The following is a 14,398-nucleotide window of genomic DNA, read 5'->3' as shown; positions in this document are numbered from 1 at the left end:
AAAGCCTGTGATGATATAAATGTCACATTCTTGGGCCTATCCATAGGGGACTAACGATTTTAAGACGACTACATTTTCATAAATCAAAGCCCATGAGCTCATGCCTGTAAAACTAGGTGTAGACTTTAGCAGATGATTGCTTTATCCATGACAAAAATAACAACACACTTTGCATACTGCTTCACAGCATATATAAGACACATTTTATGTGCATTATTTCCTTTGATCCAATGAAATATTCCTGTTTTCACATAAAGAATTTGAGTCTAAGTGGCAATAAAGTCTAGGTCTGTACCCATGTCCTTTGATACCAAACCCCCAATAGTTTCTATCATATTAGGTCCCCTTAGTACCCTCCTAGAGGAGAGGTACTCATTTTTTCCCCTAAAGAAATGACCAAATACGCTTGTTCCAGAGTCCTCTCCAGTTGGAGTTAGATGGATGCAAGTGTTTCAAAAAACTAGACACTAGGAAGATGTGTGTGTGTAGGCTCCATTAGACTTTGGTAAATTAACTTTATTCCAGAAACAGATATTAAGGCATTATCATGAGAAATGTTTAAAATTATGACCTGCGGCTAATGCATGGACGATTTTCACAGATCATTCAAGGGCTCCAGACATTCTGTCCCAACTGGGACATCAGAAGAGCTACCACATATGCAAGCCACAAAGATGTATGTGTGTGTGTTCATTTGTTTATAGGGGCACATACAAATTTGTGTCCAGAGTAGAGGGAGGGAGAAGCACGTTAGAGGAGGAGATATTTAAAGTGACCTTTCTGCTACAGATTTGTATTTTTGACAATTATCAAGAATCATTTAAAAACTTTAGCCCCCAAATTATTTTAATTTAGTGAAAAAAATTAGCACATATACAGTGTGACAAATGTGGTTGAATCAGTTCTAGGTGGTCCTTGGGACCAGTGTTCTGAACAGTACTTGTTTTCCTACTCACGCTACCCTGGCGGCTAGCAATGGCAAAGTCACTGTTGATAGGGGATGTGCCACCTTGCTCATCTATATTACATGGTGTTGACTAAAGATCTAATTATACGGCAATCACATAATATATCAATTAAAATATTAACAACAAGCTCTTCAAACTTAAAAATGTGCAGTCAGAATCCTAACTTCTTCACAGAAGCAAAAATTGGACTAAGGTATAAGTCAGTGAAAGTAACTCAAACTTAATGAAAGGGAAAAAAAGGAATATATACGTTCTGGATTTAAACTAATAGCAAATCCTACGAATGAAGGCAGCAAGAATGTTAAATGGCACCTCCATGACAATCTAATGGCAAGAGGATTTTATCTCTAGAAAGAGACATAAAAGATGATAAAGGCTAATATTTAAAGATCATTATGAAAGAAAAAGACATTATTTGGAAAGGGGATAAGAATAGTATTCTAGGAAAAAAACAAAACAAAACAAAACAGTAGAAATGGACTGAAGCTAATCTAACATTCATGGAAGCTAATCCATGACAGATGAGAAATGGTTGGAGGTAAGAGATTTAGGGAGGGACTAGTTATAAAAACCTCATTTTCTTTCTATATCTTTTTATACAGTACAATTAAGAGAAGCAAACATATGCACAGCAATTTAGTTTTTGAAATGCTTTGCACTTAATTCTCTCAAAAGACGCTCAAAATATTCCATTTTGGTAGGGATGGCACTCTCTTTATGCTTCAGAGAGGTTGCATGATTTTCCCAAAGTCACCAGCTAGGGATGACTAGCTCCTGATTTCTATGGCAATTCCCTGTCCATGAGAGAGTAAAAAGATAGATGGTAATTGTCGTCCCTGCACTGGTAACACTTAGCTTTGTAACACTGGATAAGTGATAGGACAAATTCTATAACAGAACTTTTGGTTCAAAATATTGAAAGTTTACCTTATTTTTTAAAGTTTATATTGAAATAAAATTCAGATATTATTTACAAATGTTAGTTACATTCTGCCATTCCCTTCCTTAGACACTTATAATACCACGTACATTTGGAACATCTTATCTCTGTTTTGCATTAATCTACCTATCTCCATTACTTATTAGCTGTGTTATCTTAGGCAAATTACTTAGGGTACCAACTTTTGTCCCCTTACGTGTAAAAGGGGTATTTCACAAAGCTGCTAGAGTGATATGAGTGTTACATGTTTGGCAAAAAAGAAGAATTCAAGTGACTATTCAGTATTAATATTATCAAAATACAAAATGACATAATCTTTGATGTCTGTTATAGAGATGACTATTTCTTCTTTACTATTTATTTTAAATTCTCTTACAAAATTACCGATGGAAGACAATCTGTTGTATTTGCAACATACATGGAGCTTTATTAAAAATTTTCTTAATTGAAAAGTTAAAGCTATAAATTTATATGTAGATGGATTTTTTTTCTGGCCATGACACATATTCATTATATTTTCACTCTCTTCTTAAAGAACAAGCATGAACTAGTCTTTGCTAGAATAAGAAAATCTATTTCTACAACTGGAAATACCCCCAATTCCCAGTCAGTCCTCATTACACAGGTTATGGCAGTGCTACATGGTCTTTGAGTCATATAAGGAGCTCAGACTGTTCTTGCGACAGGCTTTCACATTAGATAAACAAAAAAGGCATATCACCATAAGCTCCAGGAAATGACTTTTAAATATCTCAGACTTGTAGATTGTCTGTGATAAGAATTGCATCATCTACATTTGAACATCCTGTGTGTAAACTGAGGGCCCAAGGATGGCCCTCCGCCTACACCAAAGGGAAATCAGACCACAGCTTTACTTACAGTCAGGGTGGTGCTACTGGTACACTGCTTGGGAAGTAAGCTTGCCTTTCAAACTACCCTCTCACTATAGACTGCTAAAAAGTCCTCAGAATTATCAAAGCCACCTTACCACCATTTCTAAAGTAAAACTCCACAGTGTAATAAAAGTGTAATTTTTAAAAACTAGCAAAAGAGCCCAGATTAGTTTGTGAAAATCTGATAGATCCCAATGCAAAATATGCCTATAAACTCTAAGATCCATGGAACAGCTGAAGTTTTACTTTTAAAATAACCAAATGTGATTTAAGAAAACTCAGAGAAGAGAGGAATAAAGGGCTGAGAGATGGAGTTCTGACTCAATTAGATGAACTGTAAAGAAAATCAAAGTAAAGAGAGGAAAATCTATCAAAATGGCAGCTTCAGAACAAGAAGGAAGGGAGTCAAGAAAAATGTGTATGTGCATGTGTATAAAATCTACAGGAAAATGACTAACAGTCTATTAGAGATTCATAGTAATACCATTTTTTTTGTGCCCAAAGTTTACTTGATTAGTATCACATGTAAAGTTAAAGTTTAAACAGCCCTTCCCACATCTGCTGCTTCCAAAAATATCTGTGCAATTGTCATAAATTAGGAGTGGAGAAGTTCACAGTGCCAATTATCAAAACAAACAGGCAATTCTGGATTTCCAGGTTTCATCTTATTTTCCTTGAGCCTGGGAAGGTTGCTTGTCCTAAGTATGACCCACTCTAGCACTGGAATGGGTAATGGAGGACTGGGCAAACCCCACTCACCTGGATCCTGCCACAGTCCTGCCCCATATGGCAAGGTAGCTTGGCAGGTCCAAGCTAACCGGTCAGAGGGAACCTTGTGTCCCAGGCCTTGGAAAAGGAAAATTAAGCAATTTGAATTTATTCTTATTGCCAGTGGAAAGCCACTGGAGGGCTTTAATATAGGAAGTGTTATTATTTGAATCATTTTTTAAAAAATTCACACTGGCTGCAGTGAAGAGAGTAGAATAAAGAGGGGTAAAAAGAAAAGCAGGAGGCCAGTTGAGAAGCTGTTGCAGCATCATCTGCAAAAGCTAGTATTGGGGAAGCAGATTTGGCTCAACTGATAAAGCATCCACCTACCATATAGGAGATCCAGGGCTCAAACCCAGGGCCTCCTGGCCCATGTGGTGAGCTGGTCCATGCACCGTGCTGCCACACGCAAGGGAGTGCCATGCCACGCAGAGGTGTCCCCTGTGTAGGGGAGCCCCATGTGCAAGGAGTGTGCCCTGCAAGGAAAGCCACCCCGTGTGAAAAAAGCACAGCCCACCCAGGAGTGGCACCACACACACGGAGAGCTGATGCAGCAAGGTGATGCAACAAAAAGAGACATAGATTCCTGGTGCCGCCAAGAATGCAAGCGGACACAGAAGAACACACAGCAAATGGACACAAGAAAGCGGACAATGGGTGGGGGGCAGGGAGAAGGGGAAGAGGAATAAATAAAATAAAATAAATAAAAAATAAAAAAGCTAGTATTGGCTTCAATCAGGGTGGCAGCAGGGCAGATGGTTAAAAATGGTCAGATATAATACGTACTTATGTGGTAGGTTCAGCAGGACTTGCTAATTAATGTATTAGATATGGAGAAGGTAAGAGAAAGAGATGTCAAGGATTTTTTGCCTGAAAATCAGAAATTTGTTTTCTCTCTATTAAGTTTAATATGTCTATTAGGCATGAAAGTAGAGATGTTGACTAGGCTGTTCGATATGAGTCTGGAGTTCAGGAAAGAATTAAGGCTGGAGATGTAAAATTGTGGGTCACTAGCCATTTCCTCTTTTCGATTCCAAGGTAAAAATAAACCAACCATAATATCTTTCTAGTCTCCTTACCAGGGGGTTGCAGTCACTGTTAGAAATGCAACTCTCTCTTATGTCCTAAATGACTCTACTAACTGCTACTCTTCAGGTTTCCAACCAGACTCTTCTTGACCTTCCAACTGAACGACAAGCAGGCAAGAAAGCAGAGGTGCCCTTTCTCCCACATACATTGCATTCCAAGTTTCCCTGCAGTAGTTACCGTTCTTCTCCAGCTATTTCTCTCCACCATTGAAAACCTACCCCATGATTCATCTCTTCAACAAGACTTTTGAGACCCAATCCCCTCATTAATGATAATTTCATTTTGTTTGCTTAAAACACCAACAGGCATTTCTGATATCCAAGTACTCTGGATTCTAAATGTTCCTTTGAATTCAATTGTTTGGAACATCAAACATAAGGCCATACAGAAATAAGATTATAAACTATAGCTGTCTTTAATAAGTAGACAGCAACCACTTTATCACTGGAAAGAGCTCTAGAGGGCGAAGGTCCAGGATCTAAGTCACTATAGTGAGAGGGGAAGGTCTGGAACATTCTGCTGTAGAGTGAGATAAAGTTCCAAGGGCAGGATGCACTGTTCACCGGTGAGCACCAACTCTGCAGAAGAGGAACTACAACTCTTCTTTCTCAATACAACTTTCATGGTCATCTGGTTTCCCTTAAGTAGATTTTCATTATTATTATGGAAAACTTAAACCAGTGACTAGGCTATATATTTCCATCCCCATCAAGGTGTTTGTTTTCACTAGGGAAAAGGACCATGGTTCATAAACACAACCATTATACCTTATTACAAGACTGGTGGCATTTTCAGAGCAAAATTAAAAGCTGCTTAGTATAGCACCAGGCATTTTTGTAAAAAGTTTGCATGGATGCTTGTGAGTAATCCTTACCATAAGGAGCAGGTACGGTTAATAGAATGACAGAGTAGACACAACCTTGTTGGAGGGGAAATTTAGAGAATAACTGCACAATCTTACCATCTAGAAATAACGAAATTGGCACAAATGGCCCAGAGAAAGAATGAGAAATCTTTATAGATATATATACATATATATATATAAATATATGTATACTCAAAATTGGTATTATGAATTTGGCTTGGAGCATTTAGAAAGAAATTTCTATCCAGGTTTTTAAAAAAACTACTAACATCACATGCTGCCCCATTAATTATCAATTTGCAGTTGTTAACTCTCAAAGAAAGATACTTCATTTAAGGATATTAAGCGCTTTGCATTAATACTCTAACCAAGCACCAATTTGAACAAGTAATTGGGGATCAAATATAAGATGTATTTAGTATTTTTTATTGATATAATAATGAACAGGATATTCTTACCAGTTGCCTTCTGGATTTATAAACTGCTGCACTGCATAGCCAAATTGTTCACTTAAAGGACCAGAAAATATTTTTGCTTCTGGGAGACCAACATTGTATGCCACACAGCAATTTAAAATGCCTGTTAAGAAAAATGAAAGCATAGTCATTATTTACAATTTGTGAATATAAGTTTGTAATATAATGCTCAAAAGCCACTTTAAAGAGACTTGTTTGACATAATAACTATACTCCTTATCAAAGTTTACCAAAAACTAACAGTTACTTACACGCTCAGTGTGGGCTCTGACACCATGTTAAGTATTTATATGCATGATTCATTATCTCATTAATCCTCATAGCCATCTAGGAGATGCTTGCTAATATGGTCTTCATTTTTGCACAGAAGATTTTGAGGTTCCCTCTGTAAAGTGGTAGGGATGGAATTTGAACATAGGACTCTCTGATTCAGGAATCTGAACTCTTAACTGTATTATCTCTAAGTATTCTTAAGTAGTTTGAATTGAATTTGTCTTTCTTAATGCAATAGGACTCTAAGCCACCCAAGAGGAGGGTCTAAAAGGTATCTTCTGTTTCTTCTGAATCACCCTGAACATCTTGACATGGATTCTGTATGAAATGTCTGTTGAAAAAGTGCTGCTGATTACATCAAAGGAGGTGGAAAACCACAGCTCTTTGAAAATTGTACAATTTTCTTTCATAAGGATGACTTTTGAGAATGAAAATGTAAGGCAAGGTGTCATATCTCTTTTATTCCAGTGGGAACTGTCAAAGTTTGTTTTGCTTTTTGATTCTATTTTTTTTTTTTGAATTATCAAGAAATGATCATTGTCAAACACAGAAGAAAAACTGATGAGACTAAAGCCTTGATAGACTTTTTTGACAAGCCTTGTTTCTGATGGAAAAGGAATGAAGGGAAGAGTAAGGCTGCTGAGGTTTCCCTTCGGTGACACTGATAGCATTAATGCTGCTAGTCCTTCATGCTATAGAAAGGACGGTAGTGTGAATATTAACATTCTCTATTGAGATGGCAATATACTTCATGTTTGAGATCGATATTTATCTCTGTATGCACTGAAGGAGAATGGATTCTTTCAAAAATTTACATCAAAGTTCCACTAATAATAAGTATTTTCATAAAGAAACTTTTTAGGCAGGCTTGAATGCATCATCTCTCCTAAGTCTGTTGTTTTCGGCACTGAAAAATCAGAAGAAAATGGCTTTTTCTTCCATCGTGCTTCTGAATTTCTGGGAGCTGATTTCTATACAGTGCTCCAAAGTAACAATGAGTCAGTGGAGCTTCGGGGACTTAAAGTAGTTAGCTTGCCTTTCTAAGTGCCAAAATCACCCCTCGACCAGGAATTTATTCTCTAAGATCATTGTTTCTTAGAAATATGTTCTGCCAGGAAGAGACGTATAAATTTTAAGTTTGAAATACTCTGCAGCACAATCTATAAAGCCCCACACTGGCAAATTTTCTCCTCAACTTCAATTTTTCATACACACCACTGACACTTTTTATTTTTGAGTAAATAAAATGCAAAAGAAAATAACATAAATTAAGCAAAGAACCAGAATGGAGCTTCAGATGACTTGTATGTCCAATCAACAGTTAATCTTCACTCCATTGTGCAGAGCTCAAAGAATGCTATTTGAATATGTTACCAATTATCTAACATACTAGTGAAAGCTTAGGGCGATGAGGCCAAACTGCTCCCACTTTAAAACATCTAATGCTGGAAAGAACACATGTGACTGTAGATGAAATGACCTCATTCCCCCTCCCCCCCACCCAATTAATTCAACTTTGGCAGAACATGTTATGGCATGAAATCCGCCAGGGGATTCATTTTATCATTAAAATTTATTACTTATGAATATATATGTGCATATATCATATCTTGTACATGTATTTATACATATATAATATGATTTAGAAATACATAGCAGATCATTTCCTCTCTCTGCTTAAAATCTCCAATGTCTTGCCATTATGTAGACAATAAAATCCAATTTCCATGCCATGGGTTCAAAGGTCCTTCATGATCTTGACCTTGCGTATTTTTCTGACCTTGCTTCATACCACGCTCCCCCTTGCTCACTGTGTTCCACGCACCCTGGTTTTCCTTCTGTCCCCTAAATGCACAGAGCTCACTCTGCTTATGGCCTTTGCATCTACCTGCCCCACTGCCTGGAACATTCTTTCCCAACTCAGCTTTCAGTTCTGGGCACCAGTTCGTCATTTAGGTCTCTGTTAAACAGGTTTCTGCTCTTGTAGATACTTGTCTTCCTTGACCCTTCCATTTAGTAGCAACTCCTTAAATTATCACTGTACCATTCTCATAGCACTTATCTGAAATTTTCCTATGTATTTATGTTGATTTGTGTCTGTCTCTAAGTACTAAAAATGTAAGCTCCTTGAAAGCTCAGCCCTTGTTTTTTCACTGCTAATTTCTTATCACCTAGGATATTTGTCAAATGAAATGAATTGTAATTAATATACATTCTTTAATGATCATTTGGAATATGGAGAAAATTGTGTATGGGGGAGATCACTCATAATCATATTATTCAAATGTAACTACAGTTAATTGAATATGTTTCCCTCCAGTACTTTTTCCTCTATTGTTAAAACCATAATGTTTATACTAGTTCATATCCTACTATGCCTTACTGCTTATACTTGCCTACCTACATCAGAATCATTCTGACTCATAAAACCCCAAAAAAATTTTGTGAAACAGGCAAAATAGAACTATTATTAACCATTTACAAATAAGGAACCTGGAACTCATGGAGATTAAATACCTTCTTGCTCAGTGTCACAAAGCTGTTGGCTAAGCTTTGAGTTCTTGGCCCGGCTCATTGTTCCAACTTTATTGTCCAGAATTCTCTTTCATGGTCTGCTCATTTTCCTCAAAAATCATGTTGTTCTCTATCACCAATCCTTCACTCCACTAATCCTAATCACCTTTTTCCCACTACTTAAATACTTCCATAAAGACCCTGCCTATTTTGATAAATCTGGATACTCCAGATTCTCAATACTTTTCTTATAACATAGTTACATCTATATCATCATTGCACATTTAGCATATGCTATCTAACTAGTTTATATAAATTTAATGTAAACGTTCAGTCTAATTCCATGTCTACTTCTTCTTTGTAATCTCAAAGCTCATAAAGTTTTCTCCTATGCTTGTCTTCATATCTGAACCGAGGGCACATGGAGAATCAGAACCTTATTCAGGGCATCTTGTTTCCTTCTCCGAATTATATCCACATGTCTACACACAGTAGATAAAAAATAGCTCATTCAACAAATATCTACCCAGCTTCCTTGTACCCTGGCATTTTTCTGGGTCCTGAGGAAAATAAAATGAAAAAAACAGACAAGAGAGCTGCTCTCCCTGAGCTTCCATTCTAGTAATTTGATTAAAAATCAAATAATTGCATTATAACATGATGAGTGACAAAAGACAGGGAGGTAATAAAGTGTCTTAAAACAAAAGTTGAAAGGAGACTTCATTGAGGAAGTGGCATTTGATATGCGTTTTGAAGAACAAGCTGAAATTCACTACTTAAAGAGGAGGGCAAAGTTCATTCCAAGCATAAGGAACACAAGGTTCAGCAGGCAGCTAGGTACAAAAAAATAGTATGGGAGGGGTGAAAAGCTTGGCACAGAAAATCATAGATTGTTGCATGAATTTATACATTTCCAGTTCTTTGTTAGAAGCAGTGACTCTCAAACGCACTTGTTCTGTGCCCTGCTAGAGGCATACTAAATCTCCCCGTCTTTGTCCTCATGTGAATACCATAATAGCACAGGCATTCCAAATATTTATCAAAGGTGACCTTGCTGTGTATCTGTTTACAATTACTAAGCCAAAACATTCCAGTGAAACTCACCAAAACTTACTGCAAATATATGGATTATCTCTCGTGGAGGGTTAACTAGCTTCCTCCAAAAAACATAATAATATTAAGGGGATAGATTTTCATTCTTGATTATAACCTAACTTATTGCCATTTACCTTCTATAGGTAAGTCAGATAGCTCCGCACAATTTAATCATTGCAGATGTCTTTTTTTCTTTCACTCATTTTTCTTTCACTCAATTTTACAGGACATCCTGACCTAGGGGCTCCTGACCATGTCTGAAGTAGGTTTTGAAAACTTTAATAATGTAAGAACTAGTTTCAGCAAATAGCAAATACAGAATTTTTTCTCCCACTTTATTCTAGAATCCATCCTTAAATTACAAAATAATCCAACCAAAAGAGGAATATGTGGTGGGGGATTGGGTATTCTTCATCAACCTGTTTTTTGTTTCAAAATTTTACTCAGAGGAAAAGAAAAAACTTTTGAAAACAAGAGCATCAGTGTAGCAAACACACACATGCCATTTCATATACAACAAGTTAGCATGGGAAGCTTGTTAGCTTCCACGATACCACAGCTTAAGGATATGTATTTGTAATAAAGAGTGGCAGAAAGAAGGTCTCTGAGTGGTGACTGTTCCTCAGAAACTTCAGATGCATTGGCATGAGCAGAAGCAGAGGACAGAATCCTGGGCATAAATCTTTGTGCCTAAGGCAGGATCATTGGGAACGTCCAACAGTGACCAGGACATGAGAGATCACTATTAAGAGCAGCAAAAATTTCCAGGAGAACTCTGATCAAGAGCCCATTAGAAATGTTCTTCACTCGTGAATAATAAGAAAGCAGGATGTAGGGTTTATGTCCTTGTGGTTAGAAATACTATTTTGCAGATAGCGATTTTGTAATTTAAGTAATCTCTCAGTCTTATGTGCCCCCCAAAATACTTTACATATATTGAATAGCTTTAAGGGAGAGAAATAAATTAAAAAACAAAACAAAACAGAAATTGTAAAGTCTATAGAGTAGGATGAAACATGCTTAATGAAAATTACAAAGTAGAGAAATTAGGTGCAGAATATAAGAAAAAGGTAAAATACATATGAATATAAACAGAACAGGCAGTACAACTGTGGATACAATTTACTTTTTGCAAACTTTCCTTTAGTGTATCATAATATTCTTGCAATAAATAAAAATCAGATTAAAATAAATAGGAAATCATATAACTTTTTCTCCTATCCCAGAATAGCAGGATTATAAACATGAGTTATTTTATTTTATCTTCACTTTGCAGTGTTTAATATTTTCACACACATAAAGATATCATTTGAAAATATGAAATGGGAAACTCTGGCCCATTGGGTTGGATTTGACTCTCACCTTAATTAAATTTCATTTGCTAGGCATGTGCTAAGTTTATGCCTACAGATTTAAAATTGCATTAGTTATAAATGATTTTCATTTCAATATTCCTAAAAGACCATATGACAACACTTTAATTCCACAGTAGTCTATATTTGTAATATGTCTTTTGTGCGAATTTGCTCATATCTGTTTGGTACCTTGCAGTTTTCTCCATAACTCTTCTTTTCCTCTCTCTACTCACAATTGCCCATAATACAAAACTGATCAATTTTTAAATATATACACATTCATAAATATGTAGGAATTTATTAATCAGACTTTTATTTCCCAATATGCATTAATTCATTTTCATATTCACTCAACAAACTTTTATAAGTGCTTACCATAAACAGCACTTACTATAAGTGCTGTTCTTGGTGCAGGAATAAGAATTATAAGAGTGTGTCCCTTCTCTGTGTTGCTCACAACAATGTGAGCAGGGAAGTCAATGAAAGAACATTACACTTCGAATGAGGGAGAATGGGATTTAATTGCTACTATGTGGGCAAGTTTCTTGCCATCTCTAGGCCTCAGCTTTTTGAAATCAGAGTCTTATTTTTACAGCTTCCTCTAATTCTAAATATTCTACTATTTTATATATATATATATACACACACACACATATATTGCTAAAGACAAGAAGTACATTAGAGTTGCTTATAATTTAGGAATTCTTGCTTTTTTTTTTTTTATCCCTTGTGGTTCAATAAACACCATTTATAAATTATCTTTTCATTTTAGACATGACTTCCTCCAGAATAAACGTAGTTTCTAAGACGAATCTCTCTGTTTTCTAGAATGTTCTTATGATGTCATATCTGACAAGACCTTTAAGTATATGAGTCTAATTGAAAAAGAGGTAGCATCATCTGGCAAGTTATTGGCCCTCTCTGTGCCTCCTCCTTTTAGGTATTCACAGTTGAATATAAGTCTTATTGTTAAAAAATTAACAATATTAGAAAACTATAAATGCAGATATTTAAAACAGGATCATTTCTTCCTTTTCTTATAATAAAAATAGGAATTTAGTTTTCAAAAATGTTCAAGAAAACAAACATTTGCTCTCATAGGCAATGAACATCTCCAAGACCCCACTGCAATTGTTTTGGGTTTTTTTATTCACTTATTATGACCAGTGCCTCTATCAATCAATAGATTATCTTTTTTCTGAAGGATGGTGGAGAGTGAGCTGCCATCTGGCCACCTGTCACTGTCTAACAGCTGAGAGGGAGTCAGTGAAATAGTAAAGAAGGAATTTTGGCCCAACAGTTACTAGGAGAATACCATCCCATGAATTCACTTTCTATTTTTCCACTTTCTTCCTAAATTACATCTATGTGTAAGGGGAAACTCATCTTTCCTGCTCGCTCTCTCTCTCAATTTAGCACTTTTGTGCAGGTAGCAAGTCAGTGCCTGCAGACTAATTTGCTCAGTAACAAGACACATCTCACATATCTTGAGGCAATGTAAAAAATAGACATAAGTGAATTAGTACTTCTTCCATCATATCTGTTCACAGGCTACTTCTCTATAAAATTTTGGTTGTAAACCAACTATTCTAGTTTGAACCTACCCTTCTTCTAACTCCCTTCCTACTATTTGCATCCCTATTTCAAATCTGGAAACATTTAACTTTTCTTACATATACTTTGCCTCAATAGCTGCATGACCATCCCTTCCACTACTCTCTGACCTCACCTCCAACCTTATTCCTTTGTAGCCCTCAGCTGGACTTGCTTTTCCTAAAACATACTCTGGCCTCAGGTCACTAACATTTATTCCCTCTGCATGCAATTCTCTTCAACCAGGGAGCTGCACGCTCACTCTCATTTCCTTTCGGTTTCTGCTCAAACATTAATCTATCAGAGATACTTTTCCCCACCACCTGTGATGGCCCCCAATAATCCCCATCTCTGATATTTCACCTCTTGAGTGTGGGCAGAAACTATAACTTCTAAGCAATAGAATATGGCCAAGGAGATGGGATGTCACTACTACAGCTACATTTCCTAAGATTGTAACAGCTACTTTACTAGCAGTGCTCTCCCTTGTGGGCTTTGATGAAACAAGCTGCCATGCTGTGCACTACTCTATGGGGAGGTCCACATGGCAAGGAGCTGAGAGTCAGCAAGGAACAGTCAGCCTCAAGGAAGCGATTTCTATCAGCAACCAGAGTGAATATGGAAGTGGATCGTTCCCTAGTGGAGCATTAAGGTAAGCCCCAGCTGACAATTTGCCTGCAGCCTTGTAAGAGACTCTAAAGCAGAGGACCCCAGCTTGGCCATGCCTGGGTTCCTGACCCAAAGGAAGTAGAGACACTGGACATGTTATTTCTATGTGGTAAGTTGTGATGCAGAAATAGTTAATACATAACCCTATGTGAAATAAAACCTTCCCTCAATCTGTCCTGGCATTCTCTATCTATATCCCCCTTACCCTTCTTTATTTTTCTTAATAGAGCATCACTACTTCACATACTATATATTTATTCTTTTACTGCATATCTCTTCCCATTAGTTTTCCTAAGGATTAAAACTTCTACAATTTGGGAAAGAGAGGCTCTATAAGGGAAAAATATGGAAGAAAAATCAGATATAAAATAAAATATTAAGAATGAGAAAAACAATCTTAGCAAATGACGTACTTTAAAAGGCTGACAAGTCCAGAAAAACAATATACTGTGCATTTGATTGCCTGACTTGTTTCTGTAATACCTTTTTTCCTACAAAATTGGTTGTAAATCTTTTGATCACGTCTTCACATGACAACTATTTTATAAAATCATATTCTCATAAGATAATGCAATTTTTCCTTTAGCATGGGAAATCGAATTCACAATTATTAATTGTTAATAAATATTCCTTTCAGTTTTACATCACCTTAATGATAATGCTATGTAAATGTTTATAACTGGTTTCAAAATCAGGACAATCCTTCTCCAGTGTTTTTCACATGGGAGCTGTAACATTTCAAGGTATCTCAAGTTTTCCTGTGATGAGATTAATTCAGAAAATTTTTGAACCCAGTTTTGTTGTAGCTGTCCCTATTGCTGAAATGTATTATGTTAGGGTTGGAAAAAATTTTGCATATTTAATAAAAACACCAGGCCATGTGAACCCTTTGGAAGGGGC

The 14,398-nt window shown here is 36.4% G+C and overlaps 1 protein-coding gene across 1 annotated transcript in view; it reads right to left on the bottom strand.

Moving 5' to 3' along the window:
• Positions 1-14,398, bottom strand: part of ITGA2 (integrin subunit alpha 2) — a 100,253-nt gene that overhangs the window by 67,030 nt on the left and 18,825 nt on the right. The window contains exon 2 of the mRNA XM_058308872.2: positions 5,982-6,102. Coding sequence (XP_058164855.1) covers positions 5,982-6,102 — 121 coding nt within the window. The remainder of the gene's footprint in view (positions 1-5,981; positions 6,103-14,398) is intronic.

Source organism: Dasypus novemcinctus, chromosome 2 (genome assembly GCF_030445035.2).
Source record: "Dasypus novemcinctus isolate mDasNov1 chromosome 2, mDasNov1.1.hap2, whole genome shotgun sequence".
NCBI classification, from domain to species: Eukaryota; Metazoa; Chordata; class Mammalia; order Cingulata; family Dasypodidae; genus Dasypus; species Dasypus novemcinctus.
Note: the sequence above shows the minus strand (reverse complement) of the source record. Positions and strands in the feature narration are given on the sequence as shown.